The 12,790-nt window shown below is 44.6% G+C and overlaps 1 protein-coding gene across 2 annotated transcripts; it reads right to left on the bottom strand.

Annotated features, from left to right (window-relative positions):
• Nucleotides 1-162: 162 nt before the first annotated feature.
• PDZD9 (PDZ domain containing 9) lies at nt 163-12,337 on the bottom strand. Of its 2 annotated transcripts, XM_041749361.1 has the most exons (4): nt 12,307-12,337; nt 10,210-10,389; nt 5,522-5,711; nt 163-1,011 (listed from the first exon to the last, which is right to left on the bottom strand). In XM_041749361.1, exons 1-4 carry the CDS (start codon nt 12,335-12,337, stop codon nt 618-620), a joined length of 795 nt encoding a protein of 264 aa, XP_041605295.1. In that variant the 3' UTR covers nt 163-617. The 2 variants fall into 2 exon arrangements, with proteins under 2 accessions (XP_041605295.1, XP_041605296.1); XM_041749362.1 differs by lacking the exon at nt 10,210-10,389.
• Between the last annotated feature and the right edge of the window lie 453 nt (nt 12,338-12,790).

The following is a 12,790-nucleotide window of genomic DNA, read 5'->3' as shown; positions in this document are numbered from 1 at the left end:
TCTGTCTTTTTCGCAATAGAGTTATTTCTGAAGAATTTAAATTCCCTATTAATCATATTCTGTATTTCCACTGCCTTATTTTATGTCAGTTTTATCTTCACTGTGTGACAGTTTTGTCTTTCTCCTTATCTTCTCCCTCTCCCTTGTTTGTTTCTATTCTATTTCTTAGGGCTAAGGGGGAAAAATTATTACATGAACAACTAGCCAGAAAATGTATCACTTATTTATTATAAATAGGGCATTTGAAGTTTGCAAAACAAGAGCAACTAAATATCTAAATAAAAATGTGATACTTACCTTAAAAAGTGAAATTCTTTCTATGTTCAGACATTCTGGTCCTGGACTCTTCTGCTGCATTTTGTAAAAGATGAGACATTCTTCTCCAAAGGGAGTGTGTTAATGATGTGAATGATGTTGCTCTTTTGAGAAAAGGCAGTGAGGCCTGTCCGACCCCAGGGAAGTGTTTGGATATCATTGAAGAAGGTCTCTGAAGGCATTACAATGCACTTGTGAAAGAAGTGGTAAGTCTGCACATATTCCTGTTAAGTATAGCAAACCTGTACATAGCAATGCACAAAAATTGGGTGTTTTCAAGATCACCAATTTACAAACTGCTCCTAAGCAACTTTCAATACAGGTTGACCCTTGCCCTTTTCAACGTGGGCATAGTCTTCCAGCCAAAATGCATCTGAGGTGGAGGAAGCCGTGGAGGAGGAGGAACTTTCATTGTCTCGCTTCACCATTGTCCAGTATGGAGAAGGGGCTCTCACTTCTTTCTTAAGATCTCTGTGAATCATCACATCACATTTAATGTCTTTTCCTACACTAATGGTGTGGTTCTTCTTTTTATATCCATGCCATTCTCTGGAGATAGACACTGGTCTCCTTGCAGACTGGTGCCCAGTGGACTGTGAATATTTATAATACTTCAGTTTTTTATCTGAGACTACATCTTCATTTTCATCACTGCTTGTGAAGGAGTCATCTTTTGACTGCTTAGTTTTCGTTGTGCTAAAATGAAAAAAATAGTGAAAGAAATGGATTTTTAATTGTTTAAACATTATCCCCTAACAAGATGTCTTATAAGCGGCTTTGCTTCTTAAAAGGATGTAATTTAGCTTTAGCACTTTCTGTGTTGTTGACATTTTTCTCTTTAAAGATACCTTTACATTTGTTTCCATTCCTAAGTGTAAATCAAATTCTGCCTTAAGTTACTTATTTTATATTGCTTTGTACTGACTTAAGCCAGACTACTGACCAGAATATTAGCAGGCCTTAAAGTGTAGGTTAATTTCCCTCCAGAAGGACAGGTCAACCTGGCCATCTCCTCCACAGAGCTCTCTTATGGGTCACATTGAGTCAGCAATAGCAGGATATTACCCATTTTCAGAGTATTCGGAAACCAATGGGCCTCTAAGATCTTCAACACACTAGTCATTGAGAAATCTTTGAGTCTTCTTTTTTCCCCTAAGCATCATTTGCCTCTCTCTGGGGTTTACAAACAGATTTATACAACACCCTCTGCACCCAGATGTGTCTCATTCACTATTCCACTTCTCTGTTGCTGACCAAATGTTTTTAAAGATTTTTTATTTTTTTCTAAAGATTTTATTTATTTATTCATAGACACAGAGAAAGAGGCAGAGACACAGGCAGAGGGAGAAGCAGGCTCCATGCAGGGAGCCCGATGTGGGACTCGATTCCGGGTCCCCAGGATCACACCCCAGGCTGCAGGCGGCACCAAACTGCTGTGTCACCGGGGCTGCCCATATAACTTGCCCCAACTGTTGGCTTTCTTGAGAGCTCATTTGGAGGTTCCAACAGAGGAGCGCAGCTAATTGTACACCCTTGACAAAAGAACAATTGTCCTCTTTGACCAAGTACACAGCTTCAGAAGGGATGCACATGAGCAATGAGGAAGGAAGGTGACGCCTGCCTGGCAAGCCAGATCACCCTCATATCTCCAGCTACTGGCTTTCTCGATTGTTGAAACTTGGGCAGTGCTTGACGTTTCTAATGCCTGCAGTTCCTGAGCCTGAACAAAGTGCTGTTTCCTGCTCCCCCTCATCCTGGTCTTTGTGATTATGGCCCTCTGGGACATCTGTCCTGCTACAGGGAAATAGGAAATAGTTTTCTTCCCCCACAATCCCCCCTCACCAGCCTTTCAGACTGGCTTGCGTTATCACTAATATTCTTGCAGTTCTGACTGTTCTATTTGCTTCCAAGAATTGGAACAGGTTTTCCTAAAGCTTATCTCTTCTGGTAACAATTAGTAACTGAGTCATTTTCACTGAGAGCCACTAGTCTTAAAATGTGGATTTTCTCAGGACTAGAACAGTTTGCTTTCAAACATGCACAGGACTTCCTGAACAGCACAAGAATGGGGGAAAAAAATCCAAGTTACTTTTTTTTCCAGACTGCAAAGAATATCCTTTGTTAACTCTGTATTAGGTAACTATAAGGAACAAGTAGTAGAGCTATGTTCTTTTTCAACTGAAGTAAGATTATAAAGCCACAAGCCAGCAGAGGTCAGAGTTGGTTGGAAACAGTTTTTATACCACTAGGCCTGTCCAGATTATTATGTGCAATATTCTCCAATGTTCACAGTGCCATTTGCTTCTGAAAAAGGTCATAACAGCTTTGTGTAATAAGCCTTCTCTTTCCCTTTTTGTTCCTTCCCTGCCCCATCCCTATAAATTACCAAAGTGCCTTAGATATATAAAATGCTTTGTTTAATTAAGGATGTCAGAAAGTGTTTGGTATTGGTCCTAAGTCTGTGGGCTTTAGCCTCATTCTTGAGTTGTGCTATTCTGTTTCTTCTTTGCTTTTGATTGGTCAGTCTGCCATTCTTAGATTTTAATATTTTGAATCTCAGACTCTGAACAAATGCTAAGAAACATTCATTCTATAAACAAATGATTAACAACTCAGGCCTGAGAGCTGCACTCTCCAGCACAAGGTCCTCCAGCTGTGCTGCTGAATTTAAATAGTTAAACTTGAATAAAATTTAAAATTCCTCAGTTGCAATTCCTCACATTACAGGTGCTTGAGAGTGGCTACCACATGCGACAGATCAAATAGAGAACATTGACACCACCACAGTTCTTTTTGAACATTGCTGTTCTAGAGACAGGCCTAGCTGCACTTAGCCCTGGGACCTCTGTCAAGTTTACTTGCACCTCTCTTGGCTTTGGTTTTCCTATCTATAATCAGGATAATAAAAAGCATTAGCCTGAGGATTAAGTGGTATAATGCTTGGAAGCAGGGTCTACCACATTGTAAGCAATGTTATCATTAATAATTTTTAGCTAAATCATGAGTAGTTTGGTTATTGGGGGAAAACCTTGTCCCCAGTCTGTGCCTGTTCTAAGGGGACAGCTCTAGCCCACTGTCACCATGTGGGGATGCAAGCCCATCTTCTGATTTTTCGGGAGACACCAGAGAAGCAGATTCTTTCCGTGAAATCTTAGATGTGTAAATTTGGCAACTAATTCAAATATTTTTCATTTTAAAACGTTTGAAATATACAGAACAATATAAAAGTAGTTTAATGAAAAAATATATAAACACTTTGGTAGCCACATCCCCAGGTTGAGAAATAAGAACATTGGCCCCCAGAAAAGCCCCCACGGATCTGCCTTTCTCTATACAAGTCACTGCTATTCTGGCTTTTTAAAATGCTCTGGGAGACTAGCAAAGCACATCTGTTGGCCATATCAGCCCCTTGGACCACAAGTTGGAATATCTGAAGTAACATCTATGCAATGTGGGCCATTTTTTTTTTAGTCCTTAGTAAAGTCCCTAGCCAGATTTCCTTGAGCCCATCCCAATAACCAAAGATACAAAGCTGTAGTGACTAGTACTCAGAAATCCTGTCAAATTATTAAGGACCACTTTTGGCATCAGAGCACCGAACTCATCATTAAAGGAAAATGATCTCATATTCAAGAGAACTTCCTCACACATCTCATTCTCAGAAGAGTCTCTGGTATACCTGAGCTCCAGATAAATATGCTCTCAGACCTCAAGTGATTAGCCTGAGCTTCAAATCCAGATTTTTTCATTCATTCTGAATAAGGGAAACCATGTGAAAGTCCTGTGGCAGATTTAGCATAACCACACACTTACTCCTTGCCTTACAGTCTACGTTCTCCCAGGGCAACATAGTAAACAATGGATTATACAGATTACTTCACTGAAATTAGGATAAATGCTGTGAAGGAGATACACAGGTTACTGTGAAAGCATATGATGGGTGGACCAGACAGTGTTTTAATCAGGAACACGTCAATCAGATTTGCATTGTAAAAGAATTGTTCTGTGTAGAGAATGAAGAGAGGACAGGAGTAGATGGTAGAAACCAAATGGTGGCCCTGACTGGGGTGATGGTAGTGGCCAGAGATAATGGACAAAGGTGAGAGACAACTAGAAGGTAAAATGACAAGTCTTTGTGATTATTTTGGGCGGAAACAAGGGAGATGGAGAAATCTAGCACAATCCCTAAATTTCTGACTTCTTCAACAAGGCAAATGCTCCTCCAGTAAGATAGGACCACTGGGAGATCAGCATTGAGCTGGCTTTGATTTCTTGGCATAATGAGTGTGAGGGATTTGTGTTGCACCCAAATGGAGCTATCAAGTGGAAGATGAAGGGTTTAAGTGTACAAGGTTTGAAGATCATACAAACTGAAAATCACTCATATTTGGAGAGTGATAGAAACCACAGGCCTAAGTAAGGGATCGCCCAGGAGACTGAGAGAAGGGAGCCAAAGATTCAGCCCTGGGGAACTCCAAGGCAGAAGCCTTGGGAAAATGGTGTTTCAACAGGAGAGGGGGTGGGAGTTGTACAGTGTCAAATGCTGCTCGGGAGCCAAGTACAATGAAGACTTGAGAAGGATCCACTGGAATCAGGAATATGAGGGCTATGAGTGGCCCTGCTAAGAGGCCTACACAGAGGCGGTGGGGGGCAGAGCACCTGAGAAATCATCTGGGGAAATGGCCCATGTCTGCTACAGTTCTTTCCACATGTCTGAAGTCAAACAAACAGGACTGTGTCTTCCTGTCCTAGGGGGCAGGAAGAGGGCAGCCGAGTCAAGGTGGGGTTTGTGAAGGTGGCAGAAGCCTAAAAAAGGCTTACATGTTATCGAGAAGACTCTAGCTAGAAAAAAGTTGAATGTGTGGGAGACAAATGAAGGAGTGGGATTCACAGCAGGTGTTTAAAGCTGACTCTGGACAAGGGGACACATTGCAGGTAGATTTTGGAGGCAGAGCTCCTCCCCTGAATCGTTCTCTTTTTTATAGCTCCAGGTTCAAGGCTCTCACTTTCATTAATCTGCCTTACATTAGGTCCTGTAGAGTGTACTTTTCCAGAGGGATTTAGAACCCACCAAATTATTGTGCTGGTTTCACCTATCCCTTCTCCCCTGGGCCAACTGATCATTCTCACATGAAACCAAGACCCAGTGCTTCACAGACCCTGGGGTACTAGCATAATAAAAGATTTCCTAAAATAAACTACTTACCGTATTACTGGGAATTTGGTCTCAGGGATTAAATCATAGATTTCTTTCCATTCTGGGGGTATGTCGATAAAATCTCGGTAAATCTTGATTTGTAGCACTGTGCCTATGGTGATGTGTTGCAAAAGTTTTAAAAATTCTCGAAGAGTATATCCTAACACATTGGCATGGCCAACACTAATCAGAACATCACCTAAAGAAGGAGAAAATTATCCGTAAAATTAAGATAATGGGTCAGTTGGTTCATACCACTTCTGGCTTTACTGTGAATTATTTCATCTTTAGGCTTCATATTGTTGGTTCATTATGAACCCAAACCAGGCTTCAGCCTTTATTTAATAAAAATGATCGGGACACCTGGGTGGCTCAGTGCTTGAGCATCTGCCTTCAGCTCAGGGCAGGATCCTGGGGTCCTGGGACCAAGTCCTGTGTCAGGCTCCCAGCAGGGATCCTGCTTCTCCCGCTGCCTATGTTTCTGCCTCTCTCTGTATGTCTCTCCTGAATAAATAAATAGAATCTTAAAAAAAAAAATTATAATCTGAACCATCCTTTAAGATTCTAAAAATGTGTTTGTTTCAGGTAAAATGAATAGCTATTACTATCAAAGAAAAAAAAAACACTTATACTAAGCATATAAATGACCTAGTTTTTATTCTACCTGCCTGGCAATATCCAGTGTCCTCCTCTGGTATTAAGATTCAAGATTTTGATTTTAATTTTCTGTCTTGCACAGTATTAGTTGAGCAAATAATTCTGCATGAAAAACACTGGACATTCAGCATGCTTTAATTAAGCTTACGAAAAAATAATAATAATAATTAAGCTTATGATGTCTACACAGAGAGTATGTTGGTTAAAGGGATTTGACAGCTAGGCGGCCCACTCTGGGGCATTACTGGACCTGGAGAGAAGTGTGATGGTCAAGTGTGGAGCTTCTGAAACCCCTGCAAGTGTGATGGAAACCACACCTTGACAGCAAGCCCCTGGACCCCCAAAGTGGATGATACTCATTTGTGCCCACATCTCTACCGCCAGCAGGCACAGCAGGGACACGTAAAGAGATCCAGCCACTGGACACTCCCACCTGGGTCCCTGAACCCCAAGCAGGCAAGGCGATGAAGAGGGATGACAGGAGCAACCCGGCTTCCAGGGGTGGTTATGCGTGGTCCTTTGTTCTCATCATTTTCCAAGCCTGGTTCTCCAGCCTTTCTGGCAGTTCTGTCAGACTGAGTGTTCTAAATTCAGTGCCTTAATAAAAACTGTTTTCTATTGCTGGCACCAAATAATCCTGACTACAAGGACGCGCAGCAAGAGAGGAAGGGATACAAAGAAATTACTTTTTAAGGGCTCACATTGGGTAAAGTCTTAGCTAGATCTCACTAGAACTAACAGCCTGCCAAATGGTGATGGAGGCTTTACAGCTAACACTGGATGAAGGGACTCCAATGAAGTCCCAAAGGGTGTGTTCATCTCTCTGCTCCAGGGAAGCCAGGACCCCCTCAAACACCCCTATTCCAAGAGAGCTGAAGCCTAACCTCCAAGGAGAAAAGAGGATGAAGTACCTTCTCTGATACCACATCCCACTGTGGTGTAGTTGAGAATTATGCTAATCTCAGAGGAAGCCTCCAGGGAATGCCAAGGACAAACTCCCATAGTGCTAGATCCTATCAGAAACTTCAGTTTCAAAGTAGTAAAGAAAATGAATACTTAGAAGAGTGGAGAAAACCTGCTTGGGTCTTAGAAAGTAAGAGGGTAAAACCAGCCAAGTATCTGCAGCTAACTTCAAAATGAGACCAGCTTCTCCCAGCTACCTGCGGAGTGTGCAGTCTGAAATAGCTGTTCATCCTATGGAGGTTAATTACAATGGCAAAAAAACAACACAACCACCAACAACAAAAACCCCTCACTGGATGAGCTTAGGTGCCTAATGTTAAAAGGGGTGTTTATAGCTAAAAGCTATGGTTTGGCATTCTGCTTAATTACGTTGTTAAAGGGTGTTTTTTTATCAAGAGGGCAGAAAATAAACAGCTTCATTCCCTGACCATCCTGGCTGTAAACCAAACATGTCATTGTATGAATGTGATTACTCCGGCAATAGATATTAACATTGCCCTTCATAAAGAAATGCCAATCTGCTATTTATGAACACCAACCTCATTACACTTTTTTTTCCTCTTTTAATGGGCTTTAGGAACTACATTATTATAAACATTGTCTCCATTACCTATATTAAATCAAATTTATGGAAGCCAATCCACTACCAAAAAATAGATTTTGTTTCTTCTTCATCTCTCCCGATGAGGCTGTGAGTTCCATAAGCTCCCTGTGGTTAGAGACCGTATCTGTTTGGCTCACCTGTATACCTCTGTGCCTCGCAGGACCCCTGCACACTGTAGGCATTCAGGAAACACTTACTGAATGTGGCCAGTGAGCGACCTGTGTTTGCCTTCAAAGCTATAATAATTTCTTAAGATTCTAGGTGTCAGAGTCTGTTTTTTTTAAAGATTTATTCATTCATGAGAGACCCAGACAGAGAGGCAGAGACATAGGCAGAGGGAGAAGCAGGCTCCCTTTGGGGAGCCTGATGTAGGACTCGATCCCAGGACCCGGGGATCACAACCTGAGCCCAAGGCAGATGCTCAACTGACTGTGAGACACCCAGGTGCCCCCCAGGGGCTGTTTAAAGCCATACTGGGCAAAAGGAATTTAAAGTTTAGCTAGAATACACTAACACTAAACTAGGAAATCAAGTTGAAACCCTATTTTGAAACACCAGAAAAGAAAAATGTGAAGCACCTGAATAACAAATATGGGAACGGGAGGTCATAGGGTCAAAGAAATGGCAGGCTTGTGGGACTGTCACCTCTGAAATTCTCCATCAATGTCAAAAGCACTGAATTCGGGTCTTTGAAACCAAGCCCCTGAAGAGAAGTGATTGACCTATCCTGAAGAGATTTGGGACTCTGGACTCTCTCTGGTACTGAAATTTTACTTCCAGTCAGGGGCCATGGACTTGAGTCCCAGCTCTGTGTGTCAACCCTGTTCCTTCATCTCTCTAACCCTCTGGCTTAGTTTACCTCCCTTCCAGGAGTGGTGCAAAGATTGAATGAGATCATAGGTGCGGAAACTCCTTGCACAATGGCTGCGACAAATACTCATTATTTGTTTATTAAGCAGACATAGCAACTGTGCAAGCACTGTAGGTTAAGTCCTGGCTTTAAAAGACGAATTAAAGACTGCCTCTGACCTCACAGAGCCCATGACCACACCATGAGGTCCTGCCTACTTTCTGTGCATAAATACACTCTCCTGTCTCAGTCCAGCCAGTGTGCACTCTGGCTATCAACTAGCATCTGTCGCCTGACCCCAGAGAAGCTGAGGAGAACAAGCAGAAAAGCTGACACAACCTCTCCTGGACTTTTTTTGGTCTGGAAAGTCCAGAACTCTCTTTCTGGCACTTCGTGCCCCGGCACCAGGTAGTGACATTTGGAGAAAAATGTTTTGGATTTTAAGGTGAGGTAAACTTTCATAATGGCATCATTTAATTATTTTCATCTTTAATCCACTGCTTCTAACCTGACCTGCACTTAGAATCACAGAAGGGGCTTTGAAACCATCCCTGGCCCCGGATCAATTGGATCAGAACCTCTGGGGAGATGGGCACTAACCATCTCAGTTTTATAAACTCCCAGATGATTCTAATAGGTAACGAGAGTTACAAACCAGCGGCTTAATCCATGGGGGCTCCTGTACCACAATCATTTTTTATTTAAAAAAAAAAAAAAAAAGACACAAGTCTGGAAACTCGAACAGCCTCAGAGAAATGATTGCCAGTATTCCCAGAGAACTATAGTTTTCAAAGCACTTTCATAAAGATTATCTCTCCAAATCCTTGTCCCCTCTGATGAAGGTGGTATTATCCTAAATTAGAGATTTAGGATACACCTGGAAGATTACATGACTTTGCCCAAGGTCACAGAACTACAAAGTGGCAGCGCCTGGGCATGAATTCAGGCCCAACTGAAACTGGATGGTTCTTCCCTCTTAGCACCCTTCCAGCCCATTGCGTCTCCCTGACTTGCTAAACTGGAGCAGACACCAGAAAACATGTCTTACGCTGAATGGAAAATTCACCAAGGACAAGAGAAGCAGAGAGGTGTGGATAAAGCCCTTGGGCTCCGAAGTCTAACAGAGAGGGTCCAGCCCCTGATCCCTGGTGTGACCATGGGCAAGTTATTAATACCTAATTCGTTATCTATAAGGTGGTTTACTGCAGAACCTAGCTCAGGGATTGTCAGGAGGGTCTGAATAATTCTGAATTCATGCATCTGAATGGTAACAATGAATGATACTGCCTTTTAAAGAAGGGTTTCTCCACAGAGAGCCTCAAACTCTGGAGCGCCACTGTGCCTCTGCATGTGGGGTGAACCTGGGCAAGAACTCAATCGCGCTGAGCCTCAGTTTTGTCCCCCGTGAAAGGGGGATGATAAAGGCTCCTACCTAGAGACTTCTTGTAAGCATTCAATGAATAAAAACACACAACAGCAAGAGCCAAAGAAGTGATAGCAACTGGCTGGCCCACAGAAATCGGCTGCCAAACAACATCAGCATCACTGTTACGGTTACATGGAAACCTGTTAACTGGAGCCTCCTCAAAGGCAGAGGAGGGAGGCAGGGGAGACCACAGTCACCTGGCTTGAGTTTTCCGTCCCTGGCCGCAGCCCCCTTCCTGATGAGGTGGGTGATCTGGAGGTAGGGCCCATGTTGGATGATGATCAGGCCCAGGCCCAGGTTCCCAACGGTGAGTTTGGTCTGCTGAGTTTTGCTCAACTTGTGTACAGATGACTTGACCTTGAAGTCGATTTGTTTGTCTAATAAAAAAGAGGGAGACATTTCATTCCAGTCACCTAGACGACAGCATGACAGTTACCAGGGGGATCCTAAAGCCAGATGCCTGGGGCTGTTCCTCAACCTCTCTATTCCTCAGTCTCCCCATCAGTAAAGTGAAGACAACATGTGTCTAGCTTGCAGGCTTGTTGGGAGTGTAAACGAGACCACTCAAGGGCTTTGCACAGCGCCTAGCACCTGCCGAGTGCTTAATCACTGTCCGTTATCAATTGTCCACTTGATGATTTTTTTTTTTGAAGGAGGCAGTGTGCTAGGAAAGAGCAGTTTCTTGCCCTTATGGATCTTCCAGCTTTGTGGAAGAGACAGATAGGCATCAGTCATGTAAATGTATGTTGAGTAACCAACTGTAACACATGCTAGGAAGTACAGAGAGCTCTGAGGGGAGTTGACACAAGGACCGGGTATCCTGTAGGGAAGGTAGTCAAATTTGAATTGAGGTCCAAAAGACCAACAGGAAATGTTTAGACAAAGGAGGGTGGGAGGGATCACATGGGATCAAGGCTCTGGGACAAGAAAGAACATAGAGACTTGTGGTGGAGGCATCAGGAGCAAAGGCAGAGCCAACCTGGGCTGCTTCATTGGCTTACCTCACTGGAAAAGCTTAGGAGCAATTTGAGCAGGACACAGTAAGATTTGCATTTTCTTAAAACCAAACCAAAACAAAACCCACCCTCTGGCTTCTGTGTGGAGCATGGATTGTGGGGTCCAGTTTGGAAGTGGGAAATCAGTGTTGCTGTAATCACCCAAGCATGCCATGGCAATGACGGTGGAAATAGTAGGAAAAGATCATTTGGCAGGAAAATCTGGGACAATGGGTGGTGGTGGAAGGGTGTCGAAACATGTTTTCTACAGAACCAATTGTCACAAGGAAAGTTTCAAGGACTGTGGGGTGGTGTAAAACAAGTTATTTTCCCAAGAGGAAGCTTCTCAGAAGACTCATTTTCAGAACACAGGAAACTTCTGGGGGACATTCACTTTCAGCACACCTTTCCTTAAGGCCAAGTGACAAACTGCTACTTGGCAAGAACCTTCGCCAAATCCACCTGAAGGTGGTGCTCTGAGGGCCCCTGGAGTCCTCCCCCACTGCTGAGGGAGGGGTCCCCCAGTCCCTACCCCCAGGTGTGGAGGTCTGGGGAGGGTTCATGGCTCTTCCCTCTAGGCAAGCGTTCTTGCTCATCTTCAACCTCACTCTCCCGCAAACCACAGAGCCTCTCTAGAAAATAAAGGAACCCCATATAAAGAAGGTACCACCTTTGGAAACTTGACCAGATTATAGGAGCGATTTGGAGCCGTCATACCCTCTCCAGCCTGGCCTTCCTGAACATGCCGAGAAGTGGCCTCCCAGGCAGGGTCTGAGTTCCAACCTCAGCTTGCAAGTTAAATAAACGTGCATGGGATAAACCAACCTAGGAAGCCCAGTCTCAGAAGACGCCGGGGCTAAGGCTGAAAGAAGGCAGGCTCAAAAGCCTCCGTGGATCCAAGGATTTCACTTTTATGACATTCTCCGTGAAAAGGGCCAGACTGCGGGAAGCAGATGGGCACCGGGGTCAGGCTCTGAAGTGCGGGCCGGCGGCAAAGGGGCAGCACAGTCATTGGGGGGTTGGGGGACGGGGTCGGGGGTGGGGGGGTGGGGAATCGTTCCACATCTTGATCGTGCCATGATGGTGGCTGTTTAACGTGGGTATTCGTTTGTCAAAACTCGAAGCTATACTAAGAATGGGGAGGGGGCTCTTACTGTATGTAAAGTAGTATGTAAAGTGAACAGATGATGGAGAGCGGCCGCCTCCCAGGCCAAGCGTGTGATGTGCCCATTTTACAGGCGAGGCAAAATGATGGAGCCTTTGTCCCAGGGCGGCCCCCTCTGCCCACGGCCCCGTTACCTTTCCGGTTCTTGTTTGCGGCCTTCTTCATGGCCCCAGGGGGGCAGGCCGCTCAGGGGGGCCTCCCGGAGCCGAAGCTGGAGTGGATCCAACTCCCAACTGTTTCGAACCTTCCAGGCGCCGGCGCACTGCGGGCCCGGGCGGGAGCGGACCACGGGGTACCCCGGGGAGGCAGGAAGCTCTCGGGCGCTGCTCTCGGGATGGCCGCCAGGGGGCAGAAGTTGGGCGACCGTGTGGCCACAAGGCCTCAGTGGACCCCGGAAAGCAAGTGGAGGGAACACTTTGGTGGAGAAACAGAACTTGTGCAGGGGGAGGGGGGGGCCTAGGTAACGCAGCGCCTGGCTCACAGTGGGTCCATCATCCATCCTTGGAAAACAATTGAGGTGGGGAGGATGGAGAAAGCACAGAGGAGGATGTGGCAAAGACACGAAATGGTCTGCAGAGGGGGATCATAACGAGAGGACCACAGAAGAGCACAGAAGCC

Source organism: Vulpes lagopus, chromosome 3 (genome assembly GCF_018345385.1).
Source record: "Vulpes lagopus strain Blue_001 chromosome 3, ASM1834538v1, whole genome shotgun sequence".
In the NCBI taxonomy this organism is placed as follows: domain Eukaryota; kingdom Metazoa; phylum Chordata; class Mammalia; order Carnivora; family Canidae; genus Vulpes; species Vulpes lagopus.
The sequence above is the reverse complement of the archived record's forward strand: the minus strand, read 5'-3'. Positions and strand labels throughout refer to the sequence as shown.